General features: G+C 50.0%; 1 protein-coding gene across 1 annotated transcript in view; it reads left to right on the top strand.

The window, feature by feature from the left end:
* The window catches only part of hook3 (hook microtubule-tethering protein 3), a 67703-nt gene that overhangs the window by 28413 nt on the left and 12137 nt on the right, over positions 1-27153 (top strand). Inside the window, exons 7-15 of the mRNA XM_082960598.1 lie at positions 417-500; positions 5698-5861; positions 12128-12268; positions 13087-13288; positions 13363-13473; positions 15961-16045; positions 16309-16378; positions 23976-24116; positions 26089-26176. Coding sequence (XP_082816724.1) covers positions 417-500; positions 5698-5861; positions 12128-12268; positions 13087-13288; positions 13363-13473; positions 15961-16045; positions 16309-16378; positions 23976-24116; positions 26089-26176 — 1086 coding nt within the window. The remainder of the gene's footprint in view (positions 1-416; positions 501-5697; positions 5862-12127; positions 12269-13086; positions 13289-13362; positions 13474-15960; positions 16046-16308; positions 16379-23975; positions 24117-26088; positions 26177-27153) is intronic.

Below are 27153 nucleotides of genomic sequence, written 5' to 3'. Positions count from 1 at the left end.
AAAGTATGTGAACCCCCTAGGCTAATGACTTCTCCAAAAGCTAATTGGAGTCGGGAGTCAACTAACCTGGAGTCCAATCAATGAGAGGAGATTAGAGATGTTGGTTAGAGCTGCCCTGCCCTATAGAAAACACTCACAACATTTTGAGTTTGCTATTCACAAGAAGCTTTACCTGATGTGAACCACGCCTCGAACAAAAGAGATCTCAGAAGACCTAAGATTACTTATTGTTGAATTGTTGTGGCCTAGATGAAGAGCAGATCAAATGTTATGACCAATGTATGGAAAAACCCAGGTATTTCCGAAGGGTTCACATACTTTTTCTTGCCACTGTACAATAAACATGATTTTTTAGTGTATCGGCATTTATTTTGTATTCTTCCGTGTTAATTCTGACGTACTCGTACTATTTCCAGCTGAAGAGGACAGTGGAGGATCTGAACGAGGCTCTAGCCACCAAGGAGGAGATCGCACAGAGATGTCACGAGCTGGACATGCAGGTTGGCCTCCAAGTTTTGGTTTAATTGCTTCATGTGAACAGGTGCTCGGACTCGGACTTCATTATGGTTAGTAACGGCTACAGGTCTAGGTCATAGTTCACCATGGTGTCCTGATCATGGGTTGCAAGTTTCGACGAGATATTGTTTTTTTTGAACGTTCGTTTTTAGGACTGATGCCCGACTGAACATTCTACTCAATATTTTGTCATTGAGCACTAATTAAGATTTCTTCATAAAGTGCATTAATGTCTTTTGAAATACAATGATATTTCCAAAAGGAGGCAAATAGTTAGCAGGAAAACCTTTTGTCATCATTTTAATGTCGCCAGATTGACTTTAGATGCAGTATAACGCTAGCTAGCTAGCTAGCTAAGATTGAGGCGAGACCTCCAGATTTTAGCCAGCTAAAGTTAGCATCGCTAGCTATTTTTGACAAACTTTGCTAGCTAATGACAACATTGCCATCAGTCTAAAGTAGGAATTTGACGACATGCTAAATATTTGCCAACTTTAGCAACGTCGTCGTATTTCCAGGACGCTGTAGTGTAATTTAGACTAAACAATCGCTAGCCTCCATCTTTTCCATTGACCTGTTCTATTCTCCTGTCTGAAATGAACCTCCATTATTCTGTGCCTTGCTGTGAAGGCCTTCCATGTACAGGAGCATCGAGAGAGACTGAGGTTAGAGTATATTGAACTAGAAAAGCGGGTAAATTACACCTTTTTTATTCCTAATTTCTCTCGGGCCTTGTCCTTTTTGGCGTGTGAATTGAAAGCCCTGGATTTGCAGTCTGCTTCTATAACAGCGTCTCCTGATTTTTGAGATCAGGCTTCTTTAACTGTGGCTGCGTTTCAGACTGTGTCCTATTCACTATACTGTGCACTACTGTTGACCAGAGCCTTATGGGCCAGCTGACCTGTCCGTCCAGACTAATACTCCTCCCCCTGCCCAAGTTTACTTCCTTGTACTTTAACCAAGATGTTCACGACGGCAGGAAGTGCTTCGCTGCTTGGTTGTTGGTCGGCAGGGGTGTTTTTGTCTCACCAGTGTCGCAAAAGAGAGTAGAGCTTTTAGAGAAACGTCATGCAGATGGGGAATAGGGTTTCCTCCTCAGCGGATGGTCATTGGGGAGTTAACCTACCCGGCTGCTAATGAACTCATTGATCCTCTATTCACCGAGGTGGAGATCCATGCATTTGCTAATACCTTTGCTAGTAAGGTAATGTGGCTGGAGACGAGTTCTTTAAGAACCTACTCTTTATGATGTCTCTCTGGCGCCAGAAGAAAACATGTTTGTTGTTGAACTGGTGTTTCACAGTACAGTAAGTCTCTGTTAGGTGTTTCACAGTGCAGTAGGTCTGTGTTATAGGGTTAGGTGTTTCACAGTGCAGTAAGTCTCTGTTAGGTGTTTCACAGTACAGTAGGTCTGTGTTATAGGGTTAGGTGTTTCACAGTGCTGTAGGTCTGTGTTATAGGGTTAGGTGTTTCACAGTGCAGTAGGTCTGTGTTATAGGGTTAGGTGTTTCACAGTGCAGTAAGTCTCTGTTAGGTGTTTCACAGTACAGTAGGTCTCTGTTAGGTGTTTCACAGTACAGTAGGTCTGTGTTAGGTGTTTCACAGTGCAGTAGGTCTGTGTTAGGTGTTTCACAGTGCAGTAGGTCTGTGTTATAGGGTTAGGTGTTTCACAGTGCAGTAGGTCTGTGTTAGGTGTTTCACAGTGCAGTAGGTCTGTGTTATAGGGTTAGGTGTTTCACAGTGCAGTAGGTCTGTGTTAGGTGTTTCACAGTGCAGTAGGTCTGTGTTAGGTGTTTCACAGTGCAGTAGGTCTGTGTTATAGGGTTAGGTGTTTCACAGTACAGTAAGTCTCTGTTAGGTGTTTCACAGTGCAGTAAGTCTCTGTTAGGTGTTTCACAGTGCAGTAAGTCTCTGTTAGGTGTTTCACAGTGCAGTAGGTCTGTGTTAGGTGTTTCACAGTGCAGTAGGTCTGTGTTAGGTGTTTCACAGTGCAGTAGGTCTGTGTTAGGTGTTTCACAGTGCAGTAGGTCTGTGTTAGGTGTTTCACAGTGCAGTAGGTCTGTGTTAGGTGTTTCACAGTGCAGTAGGTCTGTGTTATAGGGTTAGGTGTTTCACAGTGCAGTAGGTCTGTGTTATAGGGTTAGGTGTTTCACAGTGCAGTAGGTCTGTGTTAGGTGTTTCACAGTGCAGTAGGTCTGTGTTAGGTGTTTCACAGTGCAGTAGGTCTGTGTTAGGTGTTTCACAGTGCAGTAGGTCTGTGTTATAGGGTTAGGTGTTTCACAGTGCAGTAGGTCTGTGTTATAGGGTTAGGTGTTTCACAGTGCAGTAGGTCTGTGTTAGGTGTTTCACAGTGCAGTAGGTCTGTGTTAGGTGTTTCACAGTGCAGTAGGTCTGTGTTATAGGGTTAGGTGTTTCACAGTACAGTAGGTCTGTGTTATAGGGTTAGGTGTTTCACAGTGCAGTAGGTCTGTGTTATAGGGTTAGGTGTTTCACAGTGCAGTAGGTCTGTGTTAGGTGTTTCACAGTGCAGTAGGTCTGTGTTATAGGGTTAGGTGTTTCACAGTACAGTAGGTCTGTGTTATAGGGTTAGGTGTTTCACAGTGCAGTAGGTCTGTGTTATAGGGTTAGGTGTTTCACAGTGCAGTAGGTCTGTGTTATAGGGTTAGGTGTTTCACAGTGCAGTAAGTCTCTGTTAGGTGTTTCACAGTACAGTAGGTCTGTGTTATAGGGTTAGGTGTTTCACAGTACAGTAGGTCTGTGTTATAGGGTTAGGTGTTTCACAGTACAGTAGGTCTGTGTTATAGGGTTAGGTGTTTCACAGTGCAGTAGGTCTGTGTTAGGTGTTTCACAGTGCAGTAGGTCTGTGTTATAGGGTTAGGTGTTTCACAGTACAGTAGGTCTGTGTTATAGGGTTAGGTGTTTCACAGTGCAGTAGGTCTGTGTTATAGGGTTAGGTGTTTCACAGTGCAGTAGGTCTGTGTTAGGGTTAGGTTGCTTTATAAGCTGGTATGCAACATTTCACTTGAGCTTCCTGTTTTGATGAAGTCCTACACTGTAGTTATAACCACCATGACTGTTTCTGAAATGCAACACAAATGCTTTGTGTGTGTGTGTGTGTGTGTGTCCCCACTACTACTTTGCTGATAGCTTCTTTAATGAGGAAAATTGTGCTTACTGTGATATGTGGTTGTCCCACCTAGCTATCTGGAGATGAATGTACTGACTATGACTGGTCCACCTAGCTATCTGGAAATGAATGGACTGACTATGACTGGTCCATCTAGCTATCTGGAGATGAATGGACTGACTATGACTGGTCCACCTAGCTATCTGGAGATGAATGGACTGACTATGACTGGTCCACCTAGCTATCTGGAGATGAATGGACTGACTATGACTGGCCCACCTAGCTATCTGGAGATGAATGGACTGACTATGACTGGCCCACCTAGCTATCTGGAGATGAATGGACTGACTATGACTGGTCCACCTAGCTATCTGGAGATGAATGGACTGACTATGACTGGTCCACCTAGCTATCTGGAGATGAATGGACTGACTATGACTGGTCCACCTAGCTATCTGGAGATGAATGGACTGACTATGACTGGTCCACCTAGCTATCTGGAGATGAATGGACTGACTATGACTGGTCCACCTAGCTATCTGGAGATGAATGTAATGACTATGACTGGTCCACCTAGCTATCTGGAGATGAATGGACTGACTATGACTGGTCCACCTAGCTATCTGGAGATGAATGGACTGACTATGACTGGTCCACCTAGCTATCTGGAGATGAATGGACTGACTATGACTGGTCCACCTAGCTATCTGGGGATGAATGGACTGACTATGACTGGTCCACCTAGCTATCTGGGGATGAATGGACTGACTATGACTGGTCCACCTAGCTATCTGGAGATGAATGGACTGACTATGACTGGTCCACCTAGCTATCTGGAGATGAATGGACTGACTATGACTGGTCCACCTAGCTATCTGGAGATGAATATACTGACTATGACTGGTCCACCTAGCTATCTGGAGATGAATGGACTGACTATGACTGGTCCACCTAGCTATTTTGAGATGAATGGACTGACTATGACTGGTCCACCTAGCTATCTGGAGATGAATGTCCTGACTATGACTGGTCCACCTAGCTATCTGGAGATGAATGTCCTGACTATGACTGGTCCACCTAGCTATCTGGAGATGAATGGACTGACTATGACTGGTCCACCTAGCTATCTGGAGATGAATGGACTGACTATGACTGGTCCACCTAGCTATCTGGAGATGAATGGACTGACTATGACTGGTCCACCTAGCTATCTGGAGATGAATGGACTGACTATGACTGGTCCACCTAGCTATCTGGAGATGAATGGACTGACTATGACTGGTCCACCTAGCTATCTGGAGATGAATGGACTGACTATGACTGGTCCACCTAGCTATCTGGAGATGAATGGACTGACTATGACTGGTCCACCTAGCTATCTGGAGATGAATGGACTGACTATGACTGGTCCACCTAGCTATCTGGAGATGAATGGACTGACTATGACTGGTCCACCTAGCTATCTGGAGATGAATGGACTGACTATGACTGGTCCACCTAGCTATCTGGAGATGAATGGACTGACTATGACTGGTCCACCTAGCTATCTGGGGATGAATGGACTGACTATGACTGGTCCACCTAGCTATCTGGGGATGAATGGACTGACTATGACTGGTCCACCTAGCTATCTGGGGATGAATGGACTGACTATGACTGGTCCACCTAGCTATCTGGAGATGAATGGACTGACTATGACTGGTCCACCTAGCTATCTGGAGATGAATGGACTGACTATGACTGGTCCACATAGCTATAAATATATAACATTTGTGAAGTGAGTTTGTTTTGTGCGCTTGCTTTTTTTCTTGTCCTGATTTTTGAAATCCAATTGTGTTTATCATGAAATGTGTTCATGGAAGAAAAAAAAAAAATAGTTTTCCTGTTTAAAAAAAAAAAAAATAAATGTTTTAATAAAAATATACATATCATGATGTTCTTGTAAAGACTGTATTAAATGGTAGATGGTTTGTTTACACTATGTCAATGATATGAGCCTCTCTGAAATGTTTAAAGTTGACTGTATTGATGTGTTTCCTCCTCCCAACCACCAGGTGGCAGCACTACAGGAGGAGAGGGGTAGTCTCCTGGCTGAGAACCAGATCCTCATGGAGCGTCTCAACCAGTCTGACTCCATAGAAGACCTGAACAGCCCTGTAGGACGCAGACACCTGCAGCTACAAACACAGCTAGAACATGTCCAGGAGGAGACCTTCAGGTAACAAACACCCTTTGGGTGGGGAGGGATGTCCGGCTAAGAGGTAGTAGCCAAGCTGGTTCTCAGCCCCACCCTTAAGAGCACAATGAACGACAATGAACATGTTGTGGATATGTGGTGGTGTAGGGACGTTATATGATGTACTGTTTTTTTTTTTTAAATCTTTAGTTCATTCAGTATAAACATAGTTCACTGTAATGTGGGTGCTTTGGTGTGTTTGGACCCCAGGAAGAGTAGCTGCTGCCTTGGCAGGAACTAACGGGGATCCATAATAAACCCCAGGAAGAATAGCTGCTGCCTTGGCAGGAACTAATGATGATCCATAATAAACCCCAGGAAGAGTAGCGCTGCCTTGGCAGGAACTAATGGGGATCCATAATAAACCCCAGGAAGAGTAGCTGCTTCCTTGGCAGGAACTAATGGGGATCCATAATAAACCCCAGGAAGAGTAGCTGCTTCCTTGGCAGGAACTAATGGGGATCCATAATAAATACAAATGAGCTTTTCATTCAGTTCCTAGGTCACTTCTCTGTAGTTCACGCTCGCAGTTCAGATTGATTACAAGGCAGTTTGTCTGTTTCTGTCACGTTCATCGCATGGCTCTGTCTGCTTATTACAATTCTACAGAATCCCTGTTTAAGATGTACAGAACCAGTCAAAAGTTTGGACACACCTACTCATTCCAGGGTTTTTCTTTATTTTTACTATTTCCTACATTGTAGAAAAGTAGTGATGACATTAAACCTATGAAATAACACATATGGAGTCATGTTGTAACCAAAAAAGTATTAAACAAATCAAATCAAATGTTATTGGTCCATACACATGGTTAGCAGATGTTATTGGTCACATACACATGGTTAGCAGATGTTATTGGTCACATGGTTAGCAGATGTTATTGGTCACATGGTTAGCTGATGGTATTGGTCACATGGTTAGCAGATGTTATTGGTCACATGGTTAGCTGATGGTATTGGTCACATGGTTAGCAGATGTTATTGTGAGTGTAACGAAATGCTTGTGCTTCTAGTTCTGACAGTGCAGCAATATCTAACAAGTAATATCTAACAAGTAATATCTAACAATTCCACAACAAATTCCACAACCTGTACTGACCTCGCCTTCTGGATGATAGCGGGGTGAACAGGCTATGAATCGGGTGGTTGATGTCCTTGATGATCTTTTTGGCCTTCCTGTGACATCGGGTGGTGTAGGTGTCCTGGAGGGCAGGTAGTTTGCCCCCGGTGATGCGTTGTGCAGACCTCACTACCCTCTGGAGAGCCTTGCGGTTGTGGGGGGTACAGCTGCCGTACCAGGCGGTGATACAGCCCAACAGGATGCTCTCAATTGTGCATCTGTAAAACCTAGTGTGGGTTTTTGGTGACAAGTCACATTTTTTCAGCCTCCTGAGGTTGAAGAAGTGCTGTTGCGCCTTCTTCACCACACTGTCTGTGTGGGTGGACCATTTTCAGTTTGTCAGTGACATGTACACAGAGGAACTTAAAACTTTCCACCTTCTCCACTACTGTCCTGTCGACGTGGAAAGGGGGGTGCTCCTTCTGCTGTTTCCTGAAGTCCACGATCATCTCTTTCGTTTTGCTGACATCGAGTGAGAGGTTATTTTCCTGACACCACACTCCGAGGGCCCTCACCTCGTCCCTGTAGGCCGTCTCGTCGTTGTTGGTAATCAAGACTACCACTGCTGTCATCTGCAAACTTGATGATTGAGTTGAAGGCGTGCTTGAACACGCAGTCGTGGGTGAACAGCGAGTACAGGAGGGGGCTGAGAACGCACCCTTGTGGGGGCCCCAGTGTTGAGGATCAACGGAGTGGAGATGTTGTTTCCTACCTTAACCACCTGGGAGTGAAGGTAGTCCAGGACCCAGTTGCACAGGGTGGGGTTCAGAACCAGGGCCTCAAGCTTAATGATGAGCTTGGAGGGTACTATGGTGTTAAATGCTGAGCTGTAGTCAATGAACAGCATTCTTACATAGGTATTCCTCTTGTCCAGATGGGATAGCGCAGTGCGATGGCGATTGCGTCATCAGTGGACCTATTGGGTGGTAAACAAATTGAAGTGGGTCTAGGGTGTCAGGTAAGGTGGAGGTGATATGATCCTTGACTAGTCTCTCAAAACACTTCATGATGACGGAAGTGAGTGGTACGGGGTGATAGTCATTTAGTTCAGTTACCTCTGTGTTCTTTGGAACAGGAACAATGCTGGACATCTTGAAGGAAGTGGGGACAGCAGACTGGGATAGGGAGAGATTGAATATTTCCGTAAACACACCGGCCAGCTGGTCTGCACATGCTCTGAGGATGCGGCCTGGGCCAGCAGCCTTGCGAGGTTTAACACGTTTAAATGTTTTACTCACGTCAGCCACGGAGAAGGAGAGCCCACAGTCTTAGGTAGCGGGCCGTGTCGGTGGCACTGTATTGTCCTCAAAGCGCGCAAAGAAGTTGTTTAATTTGTTTGGAAAGTAAGACGTCAGTGTCTGCGACGGGACTTGTTTTCTTTTTGTAATCCGTGATTGTCTGTATGCTGCCACATACGTCTCGTGTCTGAGCCGTTGAATTGTGACTCCACTTTGTCTCTGTACTGGAGTTTTGCCTGTTTGATTGCCTTACGGAGGGAATAACTACACTGTTTGTATTCGGCCATATTTCCAGTCGCCTTGCTATGATTAAATGGTACGTGCTTTCAGTTTTGCACGAATGCTACCATCAATCCACTGTTTCTGGTTGGGGTAGGTTTTAATAGTCACAGTGGGTACAACATCTCCTATACACTTCCTTATAAACTCGCTCACCGATTTCAATGTTGTTGTCTGAGGCTACCCGGAACATATCCCCAGTCCACGTGATCGACGCAATCTTGAAGCGTGGAATCCGTTTGGTCAGACCAGCGTTGTATAGACCTAAGCACGGGAGCTTCCTGTTTTAGATTCTGCCTATAGGAGGGGAGCAACAAGATGGAGTCATGGTCGTGTTTATAATTTATAGTTCTTCCCGGTTCTATGTAATAACACTTAAGGTTTTCTGGGCTAACAATGTAAGAAATGATACATAAAAAATGAAAATACTGCACAGTTTCCTAAGGACTAGAAGCGAAGCTGCCATCGGCGCCATCTTGCTCACAATGAAAATATATTTGAGATTCTTCAAAGTAGCCACCCTTTGCCTTGATGACAGTTTTGCACACTCTTGGCATTCACCCAACCAGCTTCTTGAGGTAGTCACCTAGAATGCATTTCATTTAACTGGTTTGCCTTGTTTTAAAGTTAATTTGTGGAATTTCTTTCCTTAATGCGTTTGAGCCAATCAGTTGTGTTGTGACAAGGTAGGGGAGGTATACAGAAGATAGCTCTATTTGGTAAAAGACCAAGTCCATATTATGGCAAGAACAGCTCAAATAAGCAAAGAGAAACAACAGTCCATCATTACTTTAAGACATGAAGGTCAGTCAATGCGGAAAATTTCAAAAACTTTTAAAAAAAGTTTATTCAAGTGCAGTCGCAAAAACCTTCAAGCGCTATGATGAATCTCTCTCATGAGGATCGCCACAGGAAACGAAGACCCAGAGTTACCTCTGCTACAGAGGATAAGTTCATTAGAGTTAACTGCACCTCAGTTTGCAGCCCAAATAAATGCTTCACAGAGTTCAAGTAACAGACACATCTCAACATTGGGCTCTCACAGCAGGCACTGTCAGTCTGTTGAGCTGGGACTACCAGCCCCTCCACCCTGCCCCCAACCCACCTGTGGTGGCCTCAGCCCCCTCGCTGCCCTGCCCCTGTTCCACTGGAGGTAAAAACATATCACCCATGGGTCCTCACTCTGCCTGGGGGCCAGGGGTCTTGGTCAACCTAACCCACAGGACCTCACTCTGCCTGGGGACCAGGGGTCTTGGTCAACCTAACCCATGGGTCCTCACTCTGCCTGGGGACCAGGGGTCTTGGTCAACCTAACCCATGGGTCCTCACTCTGCCTGGGGGCCAGGGGTCTTGGTCAACCTAACCCACAGGACCTCACTCTGCCTGGGGACCAGGGGTCTTGGTCAACCTAACCCACAGGACCTCACTCTGCCTGGGGGCCAGGGGTCTTGGTCAACCTAACCCACAGGACCTCACTCTGCCTGGGGGCCAGGGGTCTGGGTCAACCTAACCCATGGGTCCTCACTCTGCCTGGGGGCCAGGGGTCTTGGTCAACCTAACCCATGGGTCCTCACTCTGCCTGGGGACCAGGGGTCTTGGTCAACCTAACCCACAGGACCTCACTCTGCCTGGGGACCAGGGGTCTTGGTCAACCTAACCCACAGGACCTCACTCTGCCTGGGGGCCAGGGGTCTTGGTCAACCTAACCCACAGGACCTCACTCTGCCTGGGGACCAGGGGTCTGGGTCAACCTAACCCATGGGTCCTCACTCTGCCTGGGGGCCAGGGGTCTTGGTCAACCTAACCCACAGGACCTCACTCTGCCTGGGGACCAGGGGTCTGGGTCAACCTAACCCACAGGACCTCACTCTGCCTGGGGACCAGGGGTCTGGGTCAACCTAACCCATGGGTCCTCACTCTGCCTGGGGGCCAGGGGTCTTGGTCAACCTAACCCATGGGTCCTCACTCTGCCTGGGGGCCAGGGGTCTTGGTCAACCTAACCCACGGGTCCTCACTCTGCCTGGGGACCAGGGGTCTTGGTCAACCTAACCCATGGGTCCTCACTCTGCCTGGGGGCCAGGGGTCTGGGTCAACCTAACCCATGGGTCCTCACTCTGCCTGGGGGCCAGGGGTCTTGGTCAACCTAACCCATGGGTCCTCACTCTGCCTGGGGGCCAGGGGTCTGGGTCAACCTAACCCATGGGTCCTCACTCTGCCTGGGGGCCAGGGGTCTGGGTCAACCTAACCCATGGGTCCTCACTCTGCCTGGGGGCCAGGGGTCTGGGTCAACCTAACCCATGGGTCCTCACTCTGCCTGGGGGCCAGGGGTCTGGGTCAACCTAACCCATGGGTCCTCACTCTGCCTGGGGGCCAGGGGTCTTGGTCAACCTAACCCATGGGTCCTCACTCTGCCTGGGGGCCAGGGGTCTGGGTCAACCTAACCCATGGGTCCTCACTCTGCCTGGGGGCCAGGGGTCTTGGTCAACCTAACCCATGGGTCCTCACTCTGCCTGGGGGCCAGGGGTCTTGGTCAACCTAACCCACAGGACCTCACTCTGCCTGGGGGCCAGGGGTCTGGGTCAACCTAACCCATGGGTCCTCACTCTGCCTGGGGGCCAGGGGTCTTGGTCAACCTAACCCATGGGTCCTCACTCTGCCTGGGGGCCAGGGGTCTTGGTCAACCTAACCCACAGGACCTCACTCTGCCTGGGGGCCAGGGGTCTTGGTCAACCTAACCCACAGGACCTCACTCTGCCTGGGGGCCAGGGGTCTTGGTCAACCTAACCCATGGGTCCTCACTCTGCCTGGGGGCCAGGGGTCTTGGTCAACCTAACCCACAGGACCTCACTCTGCCTGGGGGCCAGGGGTCTTGGTCAACCTAACCCATGGGTCCTCACTCTGCCTGGGGGCCAGGGGTCTTGGTCAACCTAACCCACAGGACCTCACTCTGCCTGGGGGCCAGGGGTCTGGGTCAACCTAACCCATGGGTCCTCACTCTGCCTGGGGGCCAGGGGTCTGGGTCAACCTAACCCATGGGTCCTCACTCTGCCTGGGGGCCAGGGGTCTTGGTCAACCTAACCCATGGGTCCTCACTCTGCCTGGGGGCCAGGGGTCTTGGTCAACCTAACCCATGGGTCCTCACTCTGCCTGGGGGCCAGGGGTCTTGGTCAACCTAACCCAGCTGATTCAAATGATCAAAGTTGGATGATGATGATGAGCTGGGTTATTTGAATTAGCTGTGTTGTGAAAGGGGCAACGACCAAAACGTGCACTCCTTTGGGTCCCCAGGACCGGTTTTTGGGAAACGCTGGACTATGGGTTTAGGCGCTCATCCATAGTAGACCGCTCTCCCGCTGGGGCGGGGGACCGCTCTCCCCCTGGGGCGGGGGACCGCTCCTTCTGGGACATTTTCTGGGGCTCTTGGTACGAGCACAACATCCTCAAACGACTGACAGAATTTCACTTTGCATGGAAACCTCATCACCTCTAATCTCATGTTGAAGCTTGTGAGTTTGTGTCTCCATATCTGTCGTCACCGTGTGTGTGTGTGTGTGTGTTGGGGGTTTTCAGTTTGGACTGAGGTGTATGTTTCTCTCTCTGGGGCGTCTGCAGGCTGGAGGTAGCGAAGGATGACTATCGTATCCGCTGTGAGGAGTTAGGAAAGGAACTGACAGAGCTGAGAGGACAGAATGAAGAGCTCACCTCCCTGGCTGACGAGGCCCAGTCACTGAAGGACGAGATGGACGTACTCCGGTAGGAACTACACCCTAACCCCTACACCCTAACCCCTTACACCCTAACCCCTTACACCCTAACCCCTACACCCTAACCCCTAACCCTGGCTGATGAAGCCCAGTCACTGAAGGATGAGATGGACGTACTCTGGTAGGAACTGCACCCTACACCCTAGCCCCTACACCCTAGCCCCTACACCCTAGCCCCTACACCCTAGCCCCTAACCCCTACACCCTAACCCCTAACCCTGGCTGATGAAGCCCAGTCACTGAAGGATGAGATGGACGTACTCGGGTAGGAACTGCACCCTACACCCTAACCCCTACACCCTAACCCCTACACCCTAACCCCTACACCCTAACCCCTAACCCTGGCTGATGAACCCCAGTCACTGAAGGATGAGATGGACGTACTCGGGTAGGAACCACACTACACCCTACACCCTAACCCCTACACCCTAACCTCTACACCCTAACCCCTAACCCTGGCTGATGAAGCCCAGTCACTGAAGAACGAGATGGACGTACTCGGGTAGGAACTGCACCCTAACCCCTAACCCCTACACGCTAACCCCTACACGCTAACCCCTACACCCTAACCCCCTACACCCTAACCAGATGGACGTACTCAGCGCAGGCAGACTCACACACATGTCTCTTTCATGGTTGGGATCAATTCAAATTGGAATTTCAGTTTAGTTCCTGAGTTGACTCAATTGAAATGGAATTGACCCCAACCCTGGTAGCATGTAGTGGTCCACTAATTGGCAGCCCACTGGCAGCGCTACAACGTTTTGTAATAGACACTACCTTAAGCTTGTGTATGTGTCCCTGCAGACACTCGTCGGACAAGGTGTCCAAGCTGGAGGTCATGGTGGAGTCGTACAAGAAGAAGCTAGAGGACCTGGGAGATCTGAGGAGACAGGTCAAACTGTTGGAGGAGAAGAACACTCTGTACATGCAGAACACTGTCAGTCTGGAGGAAGAAGTACGCAAGGCCAACACCACGAGAGGACAGCTGGAGTCCTACAAGAGACAGGTATGGACAGAGACTGAACACCACTACAAACACACAGAGAGACAGTTTAACATCCTGTCCTTTGTTGTCCCCAGGTGGTAGAGCTGCAGAACAAGCTGTCTGAGGAGTCGAAAAAGACAGACAAGATGGAGTTTGAATACAAGAGACTCAAGGAGAAGGTGGACTCTCTCCAGAAAGAAAAAGATGTAGGTGCTAGTATGGTTCATTTCACTTTACAGTACTGTACTTCAGTACTACTATAGTTTACAGGACAACATTGACTTTACAGTACTGTACTTCAGTACTACTGTAGTTTACAGGACAACATTGACTTTACAGTACTGTACTTCAGTACTACTGTAGTTTACAGAACTACATTGACTTTACAGTACTGTACTTCAGTACTACTATAGTTTACAGAACTACAGGACAGTCAACCAGTCATCAGTAATAATGACAGAAGTGGAACGGGAAGCGGCCGCGGTCTGTAACGGGAAGCGGTCTGTAACGGGAAGCGGCCTGTAACGGGAAGCGGCCTGTGACGGGAAGCGGCCGCGGCCTGTGACGGGAAGCGGCCGCGGCCTGTGACGGGAAGCGGCCGCGGTCTGTGACGGGCCGCGGCCGCGGTCTGTGACGGGCCGCGGTCTGTGACGGGCCGCGGTCTGTGACGGGCCGCGGTCTGTGACGGGCCGCGGTCTGTGACGGGCCGCGGCCGCGGTCTGTGACGGGCCGCGGTCTGTGACGGGCCGCGGTCTGTGACGGGCCGCGGCCGCGGTCTGTGACGGGCCGCGGTCTGTGACGGGCCGCGGTCTGTGACGGGCCGCGGTCTGTGACGGGACGCGGCCGCGGTCTGTGACGGGACGCGGTCTGTGACGGGACGCGGCCGCGGTCTGTGACGGGGCCGCGGTCTGTGACGGGACGCGGCCGCGGTCTGTAACGGGAAACGGCCGCGGTCTGTGACGGGAAGCGGTCTGTGACGGGCCGCGGTCGCGGTCTGTAACGGGAAACGGCCGCGGTCTGTGACGGGAAGCGGTCTGTGACGGGCCGCGGTCTGTAACGGGAAGCGGCCGCGGTCTGTGACGGGACGCGGCCTGTAACGGGACGCGGTCTGTGACGGGAAGCGGCCGCGGTCTGTGACGGGACGCGGCCTGTAACGGGACGCGGTCTGTGACGGGAAGCGGCCGCGGTCTGTGACGGGACGCGGCCGCGGTCTGTGACGGGAAGCGGCCGCGGTCTGTGACGGGAAGCGGTCTGTGACGGGCCGCGGTCTGTAACGGGAAGCGGCCGCGGTCTGTGACGGGACGCGGCCTGTAACGGGAAGCGGTCTGTGACGGGACGCGGCCTGTAACGGGAAGCGGTCTGTAACGGGACGCGGCCGCGGTCTGTACTAAGTGTGTTGGTCTAATGCCCAGAGATAAGTGTGTGTGTGCTGGAATCATGTTTGTTTTGAGATTTTGAGCCAACCTGTTTCCTGCAGAGTTCGACCTCAACTTTAGTACCTGCAACTCTGTAACGGCTTGTGATGATGATATTTGGCACCGTTCTGTTAAGTAACATGGAGCTTCATTCTCCCTCTCTCCCTTCCTTCCTCCCTCTCTCCCTTCCTCCCTTCCTCCCTCTCTCTCTCCCTCTCTCCCTTCCTCCCTCTCTCCCTTCCTCCCTCTCTCCCTTCCTCCCTCTCTCCCTTCCTCCCTCTCTCCCTTCCTCCCTCTCTCCCTTCCTCCCTCTCTCCCTCTCTCCCTTCCTCCCTCTCTCCCTCTCTCCCTTCCTCCCTCTCTCTCTCTCTCTCCCTTCCTCCCTCTCTCTCTCTCTCTCCCTTCCTCCCTCTCTCCCTTCCTCCCTCTCTCCCTCTCTCCCTCTCTCCCTTCCTCCCTCTCTCCCTCTCTCCCTTCCTCCCTCTCTCCCTTCCTCCCTCTCTCCCTTCCTCCCTCTCTCCCTTCCTCCCTCTCTCCCTCTCTCCCTTCCTCCCTCTCTCCCTTCCTCCCTCTCTCCCTTCCTCCCTCTCTCCCTTCCTCCCTCTCTCCCTTCCTCCCTCTCTCCCTTCCTCCCTCTCTCCCTCTCTCCCTCTCCCCCTCTCCCTCTCCCTTCCTCCCTCTCTCCCTTCCTCCCTCTCTCCCTCTCTCCCTCTCTCCCTCTCTCCCTCTCTCCCTCTCTCCCTCTCTCCCTCTCTCCCTCTCTCCCTTTCTCCCTCTCTCCCTCTCTCTCTCCCTCTCTCCCTTTCTCCCTTCCTCTCTCTCTCCCTTCCTCTCTCTCTCTCCCTTCCTCTCTCTCTCCCTCCCTTTCTCCCCCTCTCCCTCTCTCCCTTCCTCCCTCTCTCTCTCTCCCTCTCTCCCTCTCTCCCTCTCTCCCTCTCTCCCTTTCTCCCTCTCTCCCTCTCTCTCTCCCTCTCTCCCTTTCTCCCTCTCCCTTCCTCTCTCTCTCCCTTCCTCTCTCTCTCTCCCTTCCTCTCTCTCTCCCTCCCTTTCTCCCCCTCTCCCTCTCTCCCTTCCTCCCTCTCTCCCTCTCTCCCTTCCTCCCTCTCTCCCTTCCTCCCTCCCTCTCTCTCTCTCTCTCCCTTCCTCCCTCTCTCTCTCTCTCTCCCTTCCTCCCTCTCTCTCTCTCTTTCTCTCTCCCTTCCTCCCTCTCTCCCTTCCTCCCTCTCTCCCTCTCTCCCTTCCTCCCTCTCTCCCTTCCTCCCTCTCTCCCCCCCCCAGCGTATGAGGTCAGAGAGAGACTCTTTGAAGGAGACCATTGAAGAGCTGCGTTGTGTTAAAGCTCAGAAGGAACAACTCTCTACAGGTGAAAAAAACCAGACACACTCCCATCGTTGATCTGTGTATCTCCTTGCTGTCAGTGTCTCTGATTGACCAGAGAAAGTAAAGAGCTGGAAGATATGTTATTGAAGATATGAAATCAGGCTGGGGTTGCTCAGTTGACTTGTTGCTACTTGCAGCAGTGATGTCTTTGGTCTAGTTTGTTTATATTCACGTCTTTACAATGCCTCTAGTCTGTTTTTCTAGAGAGTTGTGTTTGTGTCTAACAATGTATTTTTGTTTCTCCAGGCATGGTTCCACTCGGGAATAACGAGGGCTCTGATTCGCTGGCTGAAGAGATCATCACCCCAGAGATCCGGTATGATTTGTTGAACGCCCACACATTCCACAGACCCCCCCCCCCCCCCCCCCCCCCCAAGACTGAATCATGCATATTACATTCACCCATAATGCAGCTCACACTGTTTACTTTCACCCAACACGCTCTGTTTTGCAGGGAGGAATGTTGACATCATAATGAGCATGTGTATTGTGTTTAACTACCCCCCCCCCAGTCCTCACACTGACATCTGTTATCGTACTTTATCAACGTTTCAAAGATTAGTGCTCCGTTTCCGTTAGATCCCAACGCGTGTGTATATAAACCCTTTATCAAGGCTCATTAACTTTATGTGATCACTTCAAAAGACGTTCTTTACACTAAACCAATTAGGCCTCTCTTCTTCTCTGGCCGTTTCCCGCTCTAGTCGATTTTTCTGTTTTGTAGAAGGCTGATGAGTGGCCTGGCTGGGTTAATGTACTATGGACTGAGAGTTATGCTTGTTAATTATGTAATGTTCAGTATGTCTCCAGATCCTTCAGAATTACATCAGCTTTTGTTCTAGCTGCTTTCCAAGAGCTATGGAATGGAATGACATTCCCTGCTGATACAGCTAGCGTTAGTGTAGCGTAGCTCAGTCTAGTGGCTGGAAACACAGCTAGCGTTAGTGTAGCGTAGCGCAGTCTAGTGGCTGGAAACACAGCTAGCGTTAGTGTAGCGTAGCTCAGTCTAGTGGCTGGAAACACAGCTAGCGTTAGTGTAGCGTAGCGCAGTCTAGTGGCTGGAAACACAGCTAGCGTTAGTGTAGCGTAGCTCAGTCTAGTGGCTGGAAACACAGCTAGCGTTAGTGTAGCGTAGCTCAGTCTAGTGGCTGGAAACACAGCTAGCGTTAGTGTAGCGTAGCGCAGTCTAGTGGCTGGAAACACAGCTAGCGTTAGTGTAGCGTAGCTCAGTCTAGTGGCTGGAAACACAGCTAGCGTTAGTGTAGCGTAGCTCAGTCTAGTGGCTGGAAACACAGCTAGCGTTAGTGTAGCGTAGCGCAGTCTAGTGGCTGGAAACACAGCTAGCGTTAGTGTAGCGTAGCTCAGTCTAGTGGCTGGAAACACAGCTAGCGTTAGTGTAGCGTAGCGCAGTCTAGTGGCTGGAAACACAGCTAGCGTTAGTGTAGCGTAGCTCAGTCTAGTGGCTGGAAACACAGCTAGCGTTAGTGTAGCGTAGCTCAGTCTAGTGGCTGGAAACACAGCTAGCGTTAGTGTAGCGTAGCGCAGTCTAGTGGCTGGAAACACAGCTAGCGTTAGTGTAGCGTAGCTCAGTCTAGTGGCTGGAAACACAGCTAGCGTTAGTGTAGCGTAGCTCAGTCTAGTGGCTGGAAACACAGCTAGCGTTAGTGTAGCGTAGCGCAGTCTAGTGGCTGGAAACACAGCTAGCGTTAGTGTAGCGTAGCTCAGTCTAGTGGCTGGAAACACAGCTAGCGTTAGTGTAGCGTAGCTCAGTCTAGTGGCTGGAAACACAGCTAGCGTTAGTGTAGCGTAGCTCAGTCTAGTGGCTGGAAACACAGCTAGCGTTAGTGTAGCGTAGCGCAGTCTAGTGGCTGGAAACACAGCTAGCGTTAGTGTAGCGTAGCTCAGTCTAGTGGCTGGAAACACAGCTAGCGTTAGTGTAGCGTAGCTCAGTCTAGTGGCTGGAAACACAGCTAGCGTTAGTGTAGCGTAGCGCAGTCTAGCGGCTGGAAACACAGCTAGCGTTAGTGTAGCGTAGCTCAGTCTAGTGGCTGGAAACACAGCTAGCGTTAGTGTAGCGTAGCGCAGTCTAGTGGCTGGAAACACAGCTAGCGTTAGTGTAGCGTAGCTCAGTCTAGTGGCTGGAAACACAGCTAGCGTTAGTGTAGCGTAGCTCAGTCTAGCGGCTGGAAACACAGCTAGCGTTAGTGTAGCGTAGCTCAGTCTAGCGGCTGGAAACACAGCTAGCGTTAGTGTAGCGTAGCGCAGTCTAGCGGCTGGAAACACAGCTAGCGTTAGTGTAGCGTAGCTCAGTCTAGTGGCTGGAAACACAGCTAGCGTTAGTGTAGCGTAGCTCAGTCTAGTGGCTGGAAACACAGCTAGCGTTAGTGTAGCGTAGCGCAGTCTAGCGGCTGGAAACACAGCTAGCGTTAGTGTAGCGTAGCTCAGTCTAGTGGCTGGAAACACAGCTAGCGTTAGTGTAGCGTAGCGCAGTCTAGTGGCTGGAAACACAGCTAGCGTTAGTGTAGCGTAGCTCAGTCTAGTGGCTGGAAACACAGCTAGCGTTAGTGTAGCGTAGCTCAGTCTAGTGGCTGGAAACACAGCTAGCGTTAGTGTAGCGTAGCTCAGTCTAGTGGCTGGAAACACAGCTAGCGTTAGTGTAGCGTAGCTCAGTCTAGTGGCTGGAAACACAGCTAGCGTTAGTGTAGCGTAGCTCAGTCTAGTGGCTGGAAACACAGCTAGCGTTAGTGTAGCGTAGCTCAGTCTAGTGGCTGGAAACACAGCTAGCGTTAGTGTAGCGTAGCTCAGTCTAGTGGCTGGAAACACAGCTAGCGTTAGTGTAGTGTAGCTCAGTCTAGTGGCTGGAAACACAGCTAGCGTTAGTGTAGCGTAGCTCAGTCTAGTGGCTGGAAACACAGCTAGCGTTAGTGTAGCGTAGCTCAGTCTAGTGGCTGGAAACACAGCTAGCGTTAGTGTAGCGTAGCTCAGTCTAGCGGCTGGAAACACAGCTAGCGTTAGTGTAGCGTAGCTCAGTCTAGTGGCTGGAAACACAGCTAGCGTTAGTGTAGCGTAGCTCAGTCTAGTGGCTGGAAACACAGCTAGCGTTAGTGTAGCGTAGCTCAGTCTAGTGGCTGGAAACACAGCTAGCGTTAGTGTAGCGTAGCGCAGTCTAGTGGCTGGAAACACAGCTAGCGTTAGTGTAGCGTAGCTCAGTCTAGTGGCTGGAAACACAGCTAGCGTTAGTGTAGCGTAGCTCAGTCTAGCGGCTGGAAACACAGCTAGCGTTAGTGTAGCGTAGCGCAGTCTAGCGGCTGGAAACACAGCTAGCGTTAGTGTAGCGTAGCTCAGTCTAGCGGCTGGAAACACAGCTAGCGTTAGTGTAGCGTAGCTCAGTCTAGCGGCTGGAAACACAGCTAGCGTTAGTGTAGCGTAGCTCAGTCTAGTGGCTGGAAACACAGCTAGCGTTAGTGTAGCGTAGCTCAGTCTAGCGGCTGGAAACACAGCTAGCGTTAGTGTAGCGTAGCTCAGTCTAGTGGCTGGAAACACAGCTAGCGTTAGTGTAGCGTAGCTCAGTCTAGCGGCTGGAAACACAGCTAGCGTTAGTGTAGCGTAGCTCAGTCTAGCGGCTGGAAACACAGCTAGCGTTAGTGTAGCGTAGCTCAGTCTAGCGGCTGGAAACACAGCTAGCGTTAGTGTAGCGTAGCTCAGTCTAGCGGCTGGAAACACAGCTAGCGTTAGTGTAGCGTAGCTCAGTCTAGCGGCTGGAAACACAGCTAGCGTTAGTGTAGCGTAGCTCAGTCTAGCGGCTGGAAACACAGCTAGCGTTAGTGTAGCGTAGCTCAGTCTAGCGGCTGGAAACACAGCTAGCGTTAGTGTAGCGTAGCTCAGTCTAGTGGCTGGAAACACAGCTAGCGTTAGTGTAGCGTAGCTCAGTCTAGCGGCTGGAAACACAGCTAGCGTTAGTGTAGCGTAGCTCAGTCTAGCGGCTGGAAACACAGCTAGCGTTAGTGTAGCGTAGCTCAGTCTAGTGGCTGGAAACACAGCTAGCGTTAGTGTAGCGTAGCTCAGTCTAGTGGCTGGAAACACAGCTAGCGTTAGTGTAGCGTAGCTCAGTCTAGTGGCTGGAAACACAGCTAGCGTTAGTGTAGCGTAGCGCAGTCTAGTGGCTGGAAACACAGCTAGCGTTAGTGTAGCGTAGCTCAGTCTAGCGGCTGGAAACACAGCTAGCGTTAGTGTAGCGTAGCTCAGTCTAGCGGCTGGAAACACAGCTAGCGTTAGTGTAGCGTAGCTCAGTCTAGTGGCTGGAAACACAGCTAGCGTTAGTGTAGCGTAGCTCAGTCTAGTGGCTGGAAACACAGCTAGCGTTAGTGTAGCGTAGCTCAGTCTAGCGGCTGGAAACACAGCTAGCGTTAGTGTAGCGTAGCTCAGTCTAGCGGCTGGAAACACAGCTAGCGTTAGTGTAGCGTAGCTCAGTCTAGTGGCTGGAAACACAGCTAGCGTTAGTGTAGCGTAGCTCAGTCTAGTGGCTGGAAACACAGCTAGCGTTAGTGTAGCGTAGCTCAGTCTAGTGGCTGGAAACACAGCTAGCGTTAGTGTAGCGTAGCTCAGTCTAGTGGCTGGAAACACAGCTAGCGTTAGTGTAGCGTAGCTCAGTCTAGTGGCTGGAAACACAGCTAGCGTTAGTGTAGCGTAGCTCAGTCTAGTGGCTGGAAACACAGCTAGCGTTAGTGTAGCGTAGCTCAGTCTAGTGGCTGGAAACACAGCTAGCGTTAGTGTAGCGTAGCTCAGTCTAGTGGCTGGAAACACAGCTAGCGTTAGTGTAGCGTAGCTCAGTCTAGTGGCTGGAAACACAGCTAGCGTTAGTGTAGCGTAGCTCAGTCTAGTGGCTGGAAACACAGCTAGCGTTAGTGTAGCGTAGCTCAGTCTAGTGGCTGGAAACACAGCTAGCGTTAGTGTAGCGTAGCTCAGTCTAGTGGCTGGAAACACAGCTAGCGTTAGTGTAGCGTAGCTCAGTCTAGTGGCTGGAAACACATCTAGCGTTAGTGTAGCGTAGCTCAGTCTTATGGCTGGAAACACAGCTAGCGTTAGTGTAGCGTAGCTCAGTCTTATGGCTGGAAACACAGCTAGCGTTAGTGTAGCGTAGCTCAGTCTAGTGGCTGGAAACACAGCTAGCGTTAGTGTAGCGTAGCTCAGTCTAGTGGCTGGAAACACAGCTAGCGTTAGTGTAGCGTAGCTCAGTCTAGTGGCTGGAAACACAGCTAGCGTTAGTGTAGCGTAGCTCAGTCTAGTGGCTGGAAACACAGCTAGCGTTAGTGTAGCGTAGCTCAGTCTAGTGGCTGGAAACACATCTAGCGTTAGTGTAGCGTAGCTCAGTCTTATGGCTGGAAACACAGCTAGCGTTAGTGTAGCGTAGCTCAGTCTTATGGCTTGAGGGTAGAAGCTGTTAAGGAGCCTCATGGTCCCAGACTTGGCACTCCGGTACCGCTTGCCGTGCGGTAGCAGAGAGAACAGTCTATGACTGGGGTGGCTGGAGTCTTTGACAATTTTTTGGGGGCCTTCCTCTGACACTGCCTAGTATATAGGTCCTGGATGGCAGGAAGCTTGTACACATTACGAGTACAGATTATTGTATAGGACAATATAGAAATGTTAGGTTTTGCTGGTGCCCTCTTCACGACTGTCTTGGTGTGTTTGGACCATAGTTTGTTGGTGATGTGGACACCAAGGAACTTGAAGCTCTCAACCTGCTCCACTACAGCCCCGTCGATGAGAATGGGAGCGTGCTCGGTCCTCCTTTTCCTCTAGTCCACAATCATTTCCTTAGTCTTGTTTACGTTGAGGGAGAGGTTGTTGTCCTGGCACCTCATGGCCAGGTCTCTGACCTCCTCCCTATAGGCTGTCTCATCGTTGTCGGTGATCAGGCCTACTACTGTTGTGTTGGAGTCGTGCCTGGCCGTGCAGTCATGAGTGAACAGGGAGTACAGGAGGGGACTGAGCACGTACCCCTGAGGGGCCCCCGTGTTGAGGATCAGCGTAGCGGATGTGTTGTTACCTACCCTTACCACCTGGGGGGGGGGCCTGTCAGGAAGTCCACGATCCAGTTTCAGAGGGAGGTTTTTACTTCCATGATCCTTAGCTTAGTGATGAGCTTTGAGGGTACTATGGTGTTGAACGCTGAGCTGTAGTCAATGAATAGCATTCTCACGTAGGTGTTCCTTCTGTCCAGGTGTGAAAGGGCAGTGTGGAGTGAAATAGAGAATGCATCATCTATGGATCTGTTGGGGGCAGTATGCAATTTTGGAGTGGGTTTAGGGTTTCTTGGATGATGGTGTTGATGTGAGCCATGACCAGCCTTTCAAAGCATTTCATGGCCACGGACGTGAGTGCTACGGGTTGGTAATCATTTAGGCAGGTTACCTTAGTGTTCTTGGGCACAGGGACTATGGTGGTCTGCTTTAAACATGTAGGTATTACAGACTCGGACAGGGAGAGGTTGAAAATGTCAGTGAAGACACTTGGCAGTTGGTCTGAGTACATGTCCTGGTAATCCTCCTGGCCCTGCGAATGTTGACCTGTTTTAAGGTCTTACACAGACACGAGACAATCATCAGATCCAACCAACCAATCCAATCAGATCCAACCAACCAATCCAATCAGATCCAACCAACCAATCAGAGCAGATCCAACCAACCAATCAGAGCAGATCCAACCAATCATATCACATCCAACCAATCATATCACATCCAACCAATCATATCAGATCCAACCAATCATATCAGATCAGATCCAACCCAAACCCGTGACATTATTTAGAATTCTGAATCCAGACCCGCATCGGGTCTCAGGTATTCGGGTACAAGTGGATTTGTGAATGAATATCTCTAGTTTGAATACAGCCTTACCACTGCTGTAACCCCCACAGGCAGCCTTACCGCTGCTCTAACCCCCACAGACAGCCTTACCGCTGCTCTAACCCCCACAGGCAGCCTTACCGCTGCTCTAACCCCCACGGGCAGCCTGACCGCTGCCGTAACCCCCACGGGCAGCCTGTCCGCTGCCGTAACCCCCACGGGCAGCCTGTCCGCTGCCGTAACCCCCACGGGCAGCCTGTCCGCTGCCGTAACCCCCACGGGCAGCCTGACCGCTGCTGTCCCCATTAGCCGACGCCATGGAGACAGCTAGTCTTACTGCGGTCGGACACATAACTGACAAAAACATCACAGACAAAATACTTTACAATTTACATACGTTTAAACAACATGAAGATGTTGAAGCTGTATAATAGCTAATGTCAATGTGGTGGAGGGTAATGTTGGTAACGTGGTGGAGGGTAATGTCGGTAACCTGTTAGACGGTAATGTTGGTAACCTGTTAGACGGTAATGTCGGCTAGGTGGTGGACGGTAATGTCGGCTAGGTGGTGGACGGTAATGTCGGCTAGGTGGTGGACGGTAATGTCGGCTAGGTGGTGGACGGTAATGTCGGCTAGGTGGTGGACGGTAATGTCGGCTAGGTGGTGGACGGTAATGTCGGCTAGGTGGTGGACGGTAATGTCGGCTAGGTGGTGGAGGGTAATGTCGGCTAGGTGGTGGAGGGTAATGTCGGCTAGGTGGTGGAGGGTAATGTCGGCTAGGTGGTGGAGGGTAATGTCGGCTAGGTGGTGGAGGGTAATGTCGGCAACGTGGTGGAGGGTAATGTCGGCAACGTGGTGGAGGGTAATGTCGGCAACGTGGTGGAGGGTAATGTCGGCAACGTGGTGGAGGGTAATGTCGGCAACGTGGTGGAGGGTAATGTCGGCAACCTGGTGGAGGGTAATGTCGGTAACGTGGTGGAGGGTAATGTCGGTAACCTGGTGGAGGGTAATGTCGGTAATGTGTTAGATAGTAATGTCGGTAACGTGCTGGTCCTCTGTTCCAGAGAGAAGCTGATCAGACTGCAGCATGAGAACAACATGTTGAAGCTGGCCCAGGAGGGGTCCGATAACGAGAAGATCGCTCTGCTGCAGAGTCTACTGGAGGACGCTAACAGCAGGAAGAATGAACTGGAGACAGAAAACAGGTGCACACACACTACACACACACTACACACACACTACACACACACTACACACACTCTACACACACACTACACACACTCTACACACACACTACACACACACTACACACACTCTATACACACTATATACACACTACACACACTCTACACACACACTACTTACACACTACATACACTCTACACACACACTACACACACACTATACACACTACACACACTCTACACACTCTACACACACACTACACACACTCTACACACACTATACACACTATATACACACTACACACACTCTACACACACACTACTTACACACTACTTACACACTACATACACACTACATACACTCTACACACACACTACACACACTACACACACTACACACACTACTTACACACTCTACACACACTCTACACACACTCTACACACACACTACACACACTCTACACACACTCTACACACACACTCTACACACACTCTACACACACTCTACACACACTACACACACACTACTTACACACTACTTACACACTCTACACACACACTACACACACTACACACACTCTACACACACACACTACACACACTCTACACACACTCTACACACACTCTACACACACTTACACACTACTTACACACTACTTACACACTCTACACACTCTACACACTCTACACACACTACACACACTACACACACTACACACACACTTACACACTACTTACACACTACTTACACACTCTACACACACTACACACACTACACACACTACACACACTCTACACACACTCTACACACACACTTACACACTACTTACACACTACTTACACACACTACACACACTACACACACTCTACACACACTCTACACACACTCTACACACACTCTACACACACTCTACACACACTCTACACACACACTTACACACTACTTACACACTACTTACACACTCTACACACACTACACACACTCTACACACACTCTACACACACACACTACACACACTCTACACACACTCTACACACACTCTACACACACTCCACACACACTCCACACACACTCCACACACACTACACACACTCTACACACACTCTACACACACACTACACACACACTACACACACTCTACACACACTCTACACACACTCTACACACACTACACACACACTACACACACACTACACACACTCTACACACACACACTACACACACACTACACACACACTATATACACACTCTACACACACACTCTACACACACACTACACACACACTACACACACACTACACACACTCTACACACACACTACACACACACTACACACACTCTACACACACACACTACACACACACTACACACACACTACACACACACTATATACACACTATACACACTATATATACACACACACTATATACACACTATACACACTATATACACACACACTATATACACACTACACACACACACTACACACACTCTACACACACTCTACACACACTCTACACACACACTCTACACACACACACTATACACACACACTATACACACACACTATACACACACACTACACACACACTACACACACACACACTATACACACTATACACACACTCTATATACACACTCTATACACACACACTCTACACACACACTCTATACACACACTCTATACACACACACTCTACACACACACTACACACACACACTATACCCACTACACACACTATACCCACTATACACAGTATACACAGTATACACACACACACACTACACACACACTATACACACACTTTATACACACTACATATGTTTGTCCTTGTGAATACCTAAAATCAATTTCTATTAAAAATCCTATTGTCTCTAAACCTAGTTCTAATCCTGATTGTACCCCCCCCTACCCCGTGCGCTGAAACATGGTGTGTGTGTGTGTGTGTGTGTGTGTGTGTGTGTGTGTGTGTGTGTGTGTGTGTGTTTCAGACTGGTGAACCAGAGACTGATTGAGGGTCAGAGTCAGGTGGAGGAGCTGCAGAGGAATCTTCAGGAACAGGGCTCCAAAGCAGAGGATGTGAGTACCACTAAACTGATCTCAGATCAGACCCTCAGCCCATCTTCAGGAACAGGGCTCCAAAGCAGAGGATGTGAGTAGCACTAAACTGATCTCAGATCAGACCCTCAGCCCATCTTCAGGAACAGGGCTTCAAAGCAGAGGATGTGAGTACCACTAAACTGATCTCAGATCAGACCATCTTCAGGAACAGGGCTCCAAAGCAGAGGATGTGAGTAGCACTAAACTGATCTCAGATCAGACCATCTTCAGGAACAGGGCTCCAAAGCAGAGGATCTGAGTACCACTAAACTGATCTCAGATCAGACCCTCAGCCCATCTTCAGGAACAGGGCTCCAAAGCAGAGGATGTGAGTAGCACTAAACTGATCTCAGATCAGCCTCTCGGACCATCTCACCTGCTGCTGTTTTATAGAGACGGTTTATTACATTACAACGATCAGAACAACTATTAAAGAATTGGAAACTACAGAACCTGTCATCCTGGGGGTGTTCACATTACACTACAGAACCCCCTGTCATCCTGGGGGTGTTCACATTACACTACAGAACCCCCTACAACACCCTGTCATCCTGGGGGTGTTCACATTACACTACAGAACCCCCTGTCATCCTGGGGGTGTTCACATTACACTACAGAACCCCCTACAACACCCTGTCATCCTGGGGGTGTTCACATTACACTACAGAACCCCCTACAACACCCTGTCATCCTGGGGGTGTTCACATTACACTACAGAACCCCCTGTCATCCTGGGGGTGTTCACATTACACTACAGAACCCCCTGTCATCCTGGGGGTGTTCACATTACACTACAGAACCCCCTACAACACCATGTCATCCTGGGGGTGTTCACATTACACTACAGAACCCCCTACAACACCCTGCCATCCTGGGGGTGTTCACATTACACTACAGAACCCCCTACAACACCCTGTCATCCTGGGGGTGTTCACATTACACTACAGAACCCCCTG

This window comes from Salmo salar, chromosome 13 (genome assembly GCF_965601325.2).
Source record: "Salmo salar chromosome 13, fSalSal1, whole genome shotgun sequence".
Taxonomy (NCBI): Eukaryota; Metazoa; Chordata; class Actinopteri; order Salmoniformes; family Salmonidae; genus Salmo; species Salmo salar.
Note: the sequence above shows the minus strand (reverse complement) of the source record. Positions and strands in the feature narration are given on the sequence as shown.